At 36.5% G+C, this 12,703-nt stretch overlaps 1 protein-coding gene across 1 annotated transcript in view; it reads right to left on the bottom strand.

Moving 5' to 3' along the window:
- The window catches only part of LOC131845367 (endoribonuclease Dcr-1), a 59,604-nt gene that overhangs the window by 27,412 nt on the left and 19,489 nt on the right, over positions 1-12,703 (bottom strand). Inside the window, 8 exon segments of the mRNA XM_059194422.1 lie at positions 577-854; positions 1,694-1,803; positions 2,651-2,767; positions 3,738-3,885; positions 6,178-6,257; positions 6,260-6,291; positions 8,556-8,680; positions 11,810-11,915. Coding sequence (XP_059050405.1) covers positions 577-854; positions 1,694-1,803; positions 2,651-2,767; positions 3,738-3,885; positions 6,178-6,257; positions 6,260-6,291; positions 8,556-8,680; positions 11,810-11,915 — 996 coding nt within the window.

The raw sequence follows: 12,703 nt of genomic DNA, 5'->3' as shown, positions 1-12,703 counted from the left end.
ACTCTGTCGGCGTTAGCTTACTCTAGAATGGGGCTACATAGAGGCTAAGGTAGAGTGGGGCCACCTAGAGTCTCCCTGGTCAAACGCCATAAACCGGAATGGCGGGATCAAAGTGACAGTCTACTGCGACTCCGACGGCGTTAGCTTACTCAAGAGTGGGGCTACATAGAGGCTAAGGTAGAGTGGAGCCACCTAGAGTCAAGGCTAGAGTGGGATCACCTAGAGGCTAGGCTAGAATGGGGTACATAGAGGTTAGGCTAGACTGAGGCTACATAGAAGTTAGCCTAGAGTGGGGTCACCAGAGTCTAGGCTAGAGTGGGGCCAACTAGATGATAGGATAGAGTAATTTTTTGCCTTCATCAGATTTGTCCCCAGAAAATCTGAAAACTAGAATTTTCAAGCTTCAGGAGCTTTATTTTTATTTTCTGTACGACCATTTTTCAATGAATTAGAGCTTGTGGAAAATAACCCATAAATTTGTTATTTTTTACTGTTCCCTTAATTTTTGCGAGAAGTGTATCTATAGATTAGTTACAAAATTACAATTACTTTAAAAAAAAAGAGAAACAGAAATACCTGAGGCTGGTCCTGATTCCTGTACCACGGCGTCACAACAGCTTCCTTATACTTCTCCGGATCGAACCGAAACACTTCACCGGCCTTCAGCAGCGGGTTCTCCATCTTCTTCGCTCTGTCACTCTCCTTCTCTTTCTCGGTGTTCTTCTCTCTCTCTCTTTCCGCGAAGAATAGATGTTTGTCTATATCGGAGTGGTCCTTTTGCTCTGTGTGTTGGTATATCAGCTCCAGGAAGGACCAGTCGATGTCTATGTGTGCGGTGCCATCTTCTTTTAATGCTGAAATGATTGTTTTCTTTTCTTAATGGTAGTGTGCACAAGTTGATTGCCCATCTGATGGTAAGTGGTAACGGTCATAGCCTATATGACTTATAGCAACAGTTTCTACACGTGTCACCATCCACTTCCTAGAATCCTTATCACACGGCACGTGTAACATTAGAAACGCAGCCGCAGGTAACGACGGCTTAAAGGTGATAAGGGTTCTAGTAAGTGGATGGTGGCACGTGTAGAAACTGTTGCTACAGACTAATACGTGTGTATTAAAAAACTGTGCATAACGCATTTTTTATATGATATATATATAATATACATATGTACATTTTAAATGATTTTTTCCTTTGTTTTAAACACTTTATTTATACAGAAATAAAATAAAATATTATATATACTAGAATAATGAACCTAATACTAAAAACATAACACGGACCAAGGGTCTAGACACCGAAGAGGACAAAATCATATTCGGAGCTGAGACCCCTGCATTTGCATGCTTTAGCTTTTTCACCCGCTGCGAATTATTATTACATACTAGCTCGGAACTCCGTTCCGCCTTAGAATTAGAGGAATTTTGAAGTTTAGATACGCAATACATTTCTGAACGCACCCTGTTTGACAATTTGTATGGGAAAATAAAATTGTTGTTATATATATACTATACTCCATGCAATTTCTTCATATTTTATCACCGTTTAAACCTTCCCTGGACTACCATGCATATTTCAAGACTAAAATTAGCCAAATCGGTTCAGCCGTTCTCGAATTTTAGTGAGTAATTCATTTATATATATATATATATATCATACAGTCCTGGAACCCAGTCCTTAAAACCAACTCACATTTGACTGTGGGCACTATGTAGTAGTTGTTGTGTGTAGCGCCATCGGCTTGTAGCCGCATACCTCGCCGCTGCACACGCAGCACCTCCGCGAACACGAACCTCATGAATCTGCAACGGAAGTTAACACTATTTATTCATTCATTCATTCATAATTTAAGAGCTACGCTCTTGTCGGTGGAGCTCTTGCCACTTTCCGCGATCTTCCATCATGCTCTTTAATTCTTGATATGACACGACTCCCATTTTGTCCTCAGTTTGTTTGATGTAGCTATTCCTTGGTCTTCCCCTCCCCCTCTTTCCTTCTATTTTCCCCTCAATAATAATTTTCATGAAATCATCGCGCCGTATCAAGTGTCCTAACATTTTTCCTTGTCTATTTTGAAAACGTCCGCAATCAGGCCTAATGTAATCGTTTACCATCAGATAGGCCGCATGTTTGCCAGCGTCGAAGTTTAAAAATAAATTAACTTTATATATTAAATTAACAAATAACCGCTGGACCACCAAGAGCCTCGGTGGTCTTGGTTAGCACACTTACTTCCAATGGTCGCGGGTTCGATTCCTCGCACGGTGCAAACATTTGTATTCATGAGTATGATTGTTTATGTCGGTCTGGGTGTTTTCTATGTATAATATGTATGTATTTACGAAAAAATAATATATAAGTTGTCTAGTACCCATAACACAAGCTCTGCTTACCATTGGACCAGATGGACCACCCGCGTTAAATTTCATAATATAAATTTTAATATAAAATATACCCTATGTGTTATTCTAATGTATAAGCTATATTACTGTAAAATTTCATCAAAATCCGTTCAGTAGTTTATGCGTGAAAAAGTAACAAACATACATACTCAGAAACTTTCACGTTTATAATATTAGTAACATATAAAATATAATATATGTGAAAATAATATATAAATAAATAAATATATATGACATAAACTGTGACCTGCGTATGAGTTTAGCTCTTCTTGGGGAGAGCCTAACATCAGCATCTGCAACATGGTCCACCCAAACACGCACTTCTCCAGATCTCGTGTACACCGGGAACGGGGGTATCTGCAGCCTGAAGGGGTGGAGGGGTGTTAAAAATAACTAGTGAACGCCATTTACCCTCAAAACTGAAAAAGGCGACAACGCGAGTAAAAAAAATATGCAAACGATCAATCACGATTGCATGCATTTCTTTTAAACTTTCGTATTTAATATACATTATTTAAATTATTAACCGGGTCTTAACACGAATCATTTTATGGCAAATAAAGGTATTTACCTCTCTCGACGTTTCGACTAGGTTAAAAAAAAAACTGCTGTCAATAAACAAAAAAAAATCGCATGCCTCTTAATTGTTATACTATAATTATTTATATAAAAAAACATCTATTAAAAAGAGCAACACACAAGTTTCTTGCTCATTCTTCTTGTGATGAATCTGCATTCCGAATGAGTGGTAGAATCAAAATATGACTATTCAAAAGTGCTTGTAATGTGTTTATTTGAATAAAGATTATTTCTATTTCTATTTCTATTTCCTTATCCCATTCATTTGTGATGGACGTAATTTGTTTTTCTCTTCCATTCATCTCTGTTCGCAGTCATCTCGTTATTTACTCCCTTTCTTATATCATCTTTCACACTGTCCATCCACCTCTTTTTCGGCCTTCCTCTGCCCTTATAACCATCCACATTCATAAGTAACACCTTTCTTATAATATTATCTTCATTCCTATACATTACATGTCCATACCACGACAGACGATTACTCTTCAACCTCTCCGATACCTGCGCCACTTTCATACTTCCTCTAATGTATTTTTTTAGGGTATATTAAGATTTCTTAAGGGTCGGCAACGCGCATGTGACGCCCCTGGTGTTTCAGGCGTCCATAGACTACGGTAACCGTTTACCATCAGATGGGCCGTATGCTTGTTTGCCACCTATGTGTTATAAAAAAAATGCTTCTTTATCCTATCCATTCTTGGATTCTTTCCACACCACAACTATAAAGTATGCAGCTACAAACTACTGTTATATACCTGTCAGGCCTGTCCCTGGCCATCAGTATGCCTAACGCCTGTGTAGCGTGCTGGGGAGCGTGCAGACGGCGACCACGTGTGTTGTACCTCTCTGGCAGCCCGCACCATAGACGAGACACTATGGCGTATAACATGTTCCTTTTGCCAGCTGAAAGTAAGCAGTAAATTCAAATTCAAAAATCATTTATTCGTTTATGATATTTTAGTCGCTTATATACCTTTAATTTTTTTTGTATTATAATTTCAATTTTCTACCAGTTCAGTATGTGTGAATCTCAACGAGGTGCGTGGATGTATTCGTTGTAAATGATTATAAAACACCAAATTCTAAATCAAATCGTAATTATATATATTTATTAAAATGTCGATATAATTACCGGTGTAACAAAATATTGAAGCACATTAAAAAAAAATGACAATCGTAAATATTAGAACACAGCGTTATATATTTAAATATTATGAAGTAAATAATTAAGAAGGTTTTAATACCTATTTTTGTTGGAGTTTCCAACACAGTATACAGATCCAATTGAGAAGAACTGGCAAGAAACTCAATTGAATTACTTTTTTTTTAAAGCCAGTTTATCTACAATGTATATTTATATAGGTGTCTATGTCTAACATTAAATGAAAATCCCGTGCATGAACAACTATTGCCATGCACGCATGTATATTACGATATAAGTGCATTATGATAGTTGTTCGTGCGAACACTGCTAGCGAAGGCGAAGTGACCTGGAACGACCGGGCACGGCCGAGAATAGCACAAGTACCGATTTACTTTAACTTGCCACTGGTTCCATTCCGATCAATCCCCGTCCAATTCAAACGGGGATCGATATTACGACGGCCTGAGCCGAGGTTCGAACCCCTAGCGGTGTCCGGTGTCAGGCGGGAATTGGCCGTCAGCCGCTCTATAAGTCCGTACTGTGGTTTGGAGTGCAATCTGCACTCTATTGTGAGGGTGACGCAGCTGGAGTCGAGTCACAACTCTTGTTTCAAAGCGTTTGTGGCCCTGGTCCCCACCAACTTGCTGCCCACCTTCATGAATGAGGACTACTGGCCGAAAGGTGTGGTATATCGACGCTACCGTGGCAGATTGCCGTCTTCAGTGCCGTGATCACACATATAATAAATGATTTTCTATTCTATTCTATTCTATTCTATAGGCAATGATTTTTAATTGACATAAGACAATTTCATATGACAAATTACATGTAAAATTACACCGTTAAGCTTCCTAAAATAAATAAATAATAATTATAATTTAAATATTGTTACAGTCATATATAATAATAATAATAATAATCACACATATACCATCTAGTCCCAATTTTTAAATATTATAAAGCTTGTGTTATGTTGGTACTAGATAACTGATACAAATACATAGATATTTTTTTTCGTAAATACATACATATTATACATAGAAAACACCCAGACCGATACAAACAGTCATACACGTGAATACAAATGTTTGTGCCGTGCGAGGAATCGAACCTGCGACCATTGGACGTAAAGCGGTGTGCTGGACCGCTATACCACCGAGGTCGTCTAAATATATGCCAGTTAATACAGTCCACATAAGTTAAATTTATCTCCGAGGAGTAGGATCCTCAACATAGTTTGACGGCCTGGGTGGTCCAGTGGTGTAGAACACCATCTTACTTCCGATGACCGCGGGTTCGTTCTCGCACGGTACAAACATTTGTATTCATGAGTATGATTGTTTACATCGGCCTGTGTGTTTTCTATGTATAATAATGTATGTATTTAGGAAAAAATATATATCTATGTGTTAGGGCACCTATTGTTTGTAATATTCCGCAACTATCGCCTCTCAAGGGCACATCGTTCTTGAGATCGCAGCAAGAACGAGCGCCATCTGTGATGCGCTATCAGAACACTCGGTTGGGTGGCTCTCTTGCGCCCGGTCGGTTCGGTGGGAAGGACGTTTCTTTTTGGTTCGGCCACTTAGAAATTAATTATCAACAAAAGGCCAAAAATTACCATCAATCGACGTGTTCTCGGACCAGTGTGCAGTCCAGGAGGTGCAGACCAGGGACGGTTCTTAAAGGTTAGTGGATATTGCATACTTTTAAGTTTATTTGAACATTATAGATTAATCTCCATTCTTTGCTATTCTATTCTATAGGCAATGATTTGTAATTGATCTAGTACATAATACAAGCTAGTAAATACATACATATTATACATAGAAAACACCCAGACCGAATAACAAATATATTATAATTTAAATATGTTTGTGCATATATAATAATAATAATAATAATATGTTTTTTTTATTGCCGTGCGAGGAATCGAACCTGCGACCATTGGAAGTCAGACGGTATTCTACACCACTGGACCACCGCAACCATCTTATATTAAACACTATAGATTAAATTTAATTAATATAGAATACAAAGACAATACATACATTTCGTTTCACCTGCATCATTTGTGATTTTCGGTTGATATCCGGTTATGTTTGTTGCGTCGATCTCTGAGTCATTGGACAATAAAGCGGTGGCAATCGGAACGCCCACGCTGTCTGTAAATATATGCCAGTTAAGAAAGTCCACATAAGAAAAAATTAATAAAGAGAGTAGGATCCTCAACATAGTTTGACGGCCTGGGTGGTCCAGTGGTGTAGAACACCATCTTACTTCCGATGACCGCGTGTTCGTTCTCGCACGGTACAAACATTTGTATTCATGAGTATGATTGTTTACATCGGCCTGTGTGTTTTCTAAGATAATAATGTATGTATTTAAGAAAAAAATATATCTATGTGTTACTGCACATTGCTTACTGTGTTATCCACTATTGCAGACACATACAATTTCACATCATAATACATTTTGCCCTCATTACATTTCTTTTGGCTGTCTTGCGCGCGGTTCACCGTAATCTAAATATATATAACTTTTTGGTGACTGACGTAGTTAATTATCAACAACAGCCCAAACCACTGGACGGATCTCGGGCTGAAATTTGGCATGCAGGTAGTTGCATGATTTAGGCATCCGTTAAGAAAGGATTTTTTTGTTTAATTCTACCCGCAAGAATAAAATAGCCATGAAACTTTCAATTTTAAACCGAATCGTATACACTTTGTATTTGTATCAGTTATCTAGACATCCCTATAAGAAAGCTTTTATAAATACATACATATTATACATAAATTACATCCGAGCGAGCAAAAGCTAGTACCAAATAAATAAAAATGTTTGTGATGCGGTGATGCACATGAATATGTTTTTATGTTATGTGCATTTTGCGATCTCTGTTAATTGCATCCATCATTCATTACATTCACACATTTCTACAAAGCGCTGGATTTATTTTCGCAACCATATTATATTAAACACTAACATAGCAATGAATATCAGTGTACATACATTTCGTTTCACCTGCATCATTTGTGGTTTTATTGACCATCCGGTCATCAATCAATCATCTATAGATCAACATATCATATCAATAACTGTGGGTTTAAACACAATCGTATAACGCCCACGCTGTTTGTAAAAAAATGTGTATAACACACACACATACACACACACACACACACACACACACACACACACACACACACACACATACAATTTCCGAATTATCCCTCCGAATTACGTGAGAAGTGTCACCCGTCGTCGTGTCCGACTGTTTGCAACCGCGTCGGTACGCACAAGCCACGCTAGCAATTCTCCCACTATGAGAGCATTGCAATTATTAAATTTATTTTTATGTAAGGTCCAAGATGCTGACGTTTATACAGAAGCCTTGTCTTCCATAATTAATAAAATAAGAATATATTTATCATTGTATAGTTTAAGTAGTATAAATAGTTTTAAAATATAAACATGTTGGCAATTAGCTGTAAGTTTATATTGTGTTAATTAAATAAATAAATAAAATAAATAAATAAATAAAATACACACACACACACACACAAGCTAAATTACGAGTAAATATCACGACACAGTGAAACCTGGTGTTCAAAATCTACCCTGTAACATCGTAAGCACAGATTATTATATTAGAGTCCGTTAGTTTGTGTTCCCGCGGTTTCTGTTCCCCTCCCTTACCTACAGTACTGAACCGACTGTACAGCGGCCTTGACGCGCGCGCGCATTGTGTTGTGAATTAAAATAAATTAGAACTGTGAAACCTACTGTGTTAAACCTATTGTGAAAGTGTGTGAAAGCTAGCGAAGATTACATAACACAGAACACAGAACCATACAGGTACGTGACTGATGCTTCCACTTTTAAAATAAAAGTAAATTCCCTATCATTTTGGTAGCAGAGCGTAGTTTCCCAAACACCTGGTTAATTGGGATCTCAAGGGACCAAGAATTATGTACCAACTAGGTAACCCGCGCGACCTCTCCTGCATCACACTTATCATTATATATCGCCCAATTTACACAATATCTTTTAAATTACAGGCATGTATTATTCTAATGTATGAGCTATGTTACTGTAAAGTTTCATCAAAATCCGTTCAGTAGTTTTTGCGTGAAAGAGTAACAAACATCCATACATACTAACAAACTTTCGCATTTATAAATTTTATAATATTAGTAAGATGTTAGTCCGTAAGATATATTCAAATTCAAAATATCTATATTCATGTAGGTCTATTACAGACTCTTATGATATGTCAAATCTACCGTCAGTTCGTATTTTTTTTATTTTAGAAAAATAAAGTTAAATTCCACGCGGACGAAGTCGCGTGTACAGCTAGTATAATACATAATGAAAGTGATAACACAAATTCATAAAAAAAATATGTTATTACATTAATTCTTACCTTTTTATAATAATACTGCCTGCGTTTTGTTGTTCCCGGTCGGGCCAAGTCGTTAGGGTCCCCCAGGTCCCCATTAAGACACCCAACAGTGGACTCCAGTTCGGCCGCTCTGAAATTTTCCTTGCCTGAAAAAAAAATAGCCAAGGAATCAAAAAAACTGTGTGACATATAAATGGCGTGTAACCAATTTTTATGAAGACTATTTCCAAATGTTTACTTTGATGAGCACAAAAACTAAAGTATTTGGTATAAAACAATACAGTGTGACAGAGAACAGATACAAAGAAATCTATTGTTTAGCTCGCCCACTATCCATTAAGAGAGTACGGATATTTAATGAAAAAGGAGAATTCAAAAAGTCGACGACCTGTGATAGAATCGAGGGAACTATTTAAGATTTAAAAATCAACAAATTTGATGTGACCAGAACATAAATGACGTGGATATTGTCTGCGGTTGTGTGCATAAAAGCAATAAATAATAATAATAATAATAATTTATTGTCCTACATGGTAATTTTGATCTTACAATATAATATAAGTACTGCATACAGCACCCCGTTAATATGAAAATGATATCATTTCAATATGTCATTAAATTTCATTAAAACATTATAATTACATAATATATTCACAGTTTAAACGTCAATCAATATTATTAAAACTATAATAGATGTTGGCAATTATTTGATATATAAGAATATTCCGATTAGTTTGCAATAATAGGGTTCATGTCACAAAAAAACCAAAAATTCAGATAAAAAAAAAACTTTGTCTGAATCACACTTAATTGACATTTCGCCCAATTTACATAATATATTTTTAAATTATAGCCTATGTGTTATTCTGATATATAAGCTATATTACTGCTCACAAACTTTCGCGTTTATAATTTTAGTCAGGTTAGTTATACTAGAACGCGTATCTAAAGCTGCACTAGCAGGCTCCTACCGCATGTGTGGGCAGGGAGATAAATACGAGAGACGAAGGTGAGTTTTTTTTTATAACACAGGGGATTTGCAAGTACGTTGTCGGCCTTTTAAATGAAATGAAATGAAATGAAATGAATTGAAATGAAATGAAACGAAACGAAACGAAACGAAACGAAATTAAATGAAATGAAATGAAATAAAATGAAATAAAATGAAATGAAATGAAATGAAATGAAATGAAATGAAATGAAATGAAATGAAATGAAATGAAATGAAATGAAATGAAATGAAATGAAATGAAATGAAATGAAATGAAATGAAATTAAATTAAATGAAATGAAATGAAATGAAATGAAATTAAATTAAATAATTTATTTGCGAAATATTGGTACAGTACTATAATTAATACGATGCCACATGAAATCCATTGATCAGCAATATTTACCATACAGGCATGCAAATTACGTGAAGGCGCTTGTGCCACTCAAATATTCTTGGACACTGTAAAAATTACCAATTATTTAAAAGGAATAAGCTATTTTCTTGAAGGTTTCAATATCGTATCGGTTCGGAAATACTACTGCTGGAAGGTGATTCCACAATGTGGTTGTTGTGCGTGGCAAAAAGGAGTATTGACGTACATTAGCCAGGAGCTCCTTAAACCTACACAAGTCCCGGGAACTGGGAGGAGTTTGTCTCTGGCACACCATAGACCCGACACCCATGCCGTGAAACCATAAAATGCTAAGTTTATCTCATAATGTCCTTACACATAAGATTGAAAAAGATTCTCAAACACACTTATTGTTTAAATTTATAATATTAGCTAGATTCTTTATTTATTTGTTCATAAGAATAATTATTGTGTCGATTGATTTTAGAAATATGAAAGCGTAGCGGTTTTTGTATTAATTGCCGCATGCATTCTTATGTAAAATGTGAATACTATAACTATCAGATGGCAATTGTGAGTAGCTTTGACGTGGTCTAGTGTTTTGAGTAGTCATGCTCACTAAAATGTCCAGACTTGTGGCGGCGTGGTGGGCCGGGTCATTGGGCACCCTAAAATATGGTCGAGCGCAGTGGTGGCTGGCTCATCCGACATACTCGTGAACGGGTGCTGCTTGTAGGGACTGGTCTGCTCTAATCACTATGACTGATTTCCTCTTATTAATTGTTTAACCAGTTGGTTATGTATTCAATATTTTTTCTTTTTGAGTATTTAATTGAATTAGTGCTAATTGGTGGTTTGTATTCACACACTTAAACTTAAAAATGTAAAGTAATAATAAAATTATTTAAAAGAGCAACACGCAAGTTTCTGCTCGTTCTTCTTGTGATGAGACAGCATTCCGAACGAGCGGTAGATTAAAAAAAATGTAATGACTATTCAAAAGTGCTTCAATGTAAGTTTATTTGAATAAATGATTTTCTATTCTATTGTGTCGAATTTCAAAATACAAAATTAAATCTAAATCTAAAATAACAATATCAAAATAATAATACCAATAACAATAAAATCAATAATAGTAATACCAATAATAATTTCCAAATTGAGCTACAGAAACGGTCATTCATCAAAAAATTCGTCTACGGAGTAAAATCATTTTTTTAATAAACATTTGTTAAGCTTAATTTTGAAATTGTTTTATAAATTGCATCTTTTAAATCACTAGGCAATCTATTAAATAGTTTTACAGACTGATAACGTGCACTGTTTAACAACCTCTAGTCTAGGTACTATTTTGGTTATATCTTTTCTTCTTGTGCATTCTCTCTGCTTTTTCTCTTCTGCGATTCTCTTACCAATGAGCTTGTTATCCAGATTACCGGACTTGTGTAATATCGGGCTTATCTAATATCCGCTCGGAATGCGGTGCTAGACGTTGTATACAATTTAATCTTTCGAAAAACCTCGGTGGTCTAGCGGTCTAGCACACCGCTTTACGTCCGATGGTCGCGGGTTCGATTCCTCGCACGGCACAAACATTTGTATTCATGAGTATGATTGTTTGTATCGGTCTGAGTGTTTTCTATATATAATAAGTATGTATTTACGAAAAAAAAATATCTATGTACTTGTATCAGTTATCTAGTACCCCTAACACAAGCTTTAGCTAGCTGAACTTGGGTCTAGATGGCGCTGTGTGAATTGTCCTGAGATTATTATTATTGTTTTAATTTAGTGTCTCAATACTGGGAGAAATAGTTTTAAATGTGACACAATAGCATTCACGACTCCTCCCAATCCTTGTCACAAAATGTCACACTTCGTCCAACACAAACTTATTGTTACATATCAATATTAGCTAGATTTCCTCACCTATGGGCATAAGTTGGTTATCCAGTTCACCGGACTTGTGTAATATCCGGCACGCTTGGAGTGCAACCATACGGCGAGCCAGCACCCTAGTCGGCATCGGGTGACCCTGGAAAGTGTTTTAAAGTTTTTCACTAATTCATTTCAATTTAAAAATGTAAAATTACAACTAATTATTTAAAAGAGCAACACGCTTTCTCATTCCTCTTACAAAGAGAAAGCTTTTCAAATGAGCGGTAGATTAAAAAAAAAAGTGATGACTATACAAGAGTCTAGATAGGCGCTCATACACATGAATACAAATGTTTGTACTGTATGAGGAATCAAATGAGGATCGACCATCGGAAATCACTTTGTTCCCTTAACTATACTCTTAAAGTAAGTCTGGCCCATACAAATAAACTGTATTATATTAAAAGTAATAGTCAGCCTGATTCTTGGCCTTCAGCCGCTCCATAAGTCCTTTGGTTTGGAGTGCCATCTGCACTCGCCCCCTATCGTCCGGTGAAGCTGTAAAGGCCAGCTGCGGCCAACAGCATTAGAGTTCGATAAAAAGATCTTAATCCGCACGGAACATAACTTTTTTTAAATTAAAATAAATATTTTTCTAAAATATAAGTAGTCTAAATTATTCCTTATTACAGTATCAATGAGTGAAGGTCATGTGATTACGAGTGCGAAGTTTCATCCCCTATCCAATTCAAACGAGGATTGGAATTACGACGGCCTGCGCCGCGGTTCCAAACCCTAGCGCTGCCCTCAGACTAAACACGTATCTACCGAGCAAGAGTTCTCCTTTAGCCGCTCCATAAGTCCTTCCTTTGGTTTGGAGTGCCATCTGCACTCGTCCCCTATCGTCCAGTAAAGCTGTAAAGGCCAGCTGCGGCCAACAGTATT

The sequence above is a fragment of the Achroia grisella genome, unplaced genomic scaffold, assembly GCF_030625045.1.
Source record: "Achroia grisella isolate CSIRO2021 unplaced genomic scaffold, CSIRO_AGI_Agris_v1 utg461, whole genome shotgun sequence".
NCBI lineage: Eukaryota > Metazoa > Arthropoda > Insecta > Lepidoptera > Pyralidae > Achroia > Achroia grisella.
The sequence above is the reverse complement of the archived record's forward strand: the minus strand, read 5'-3'. Positions and strand labels throughout refer to the sequence as shown.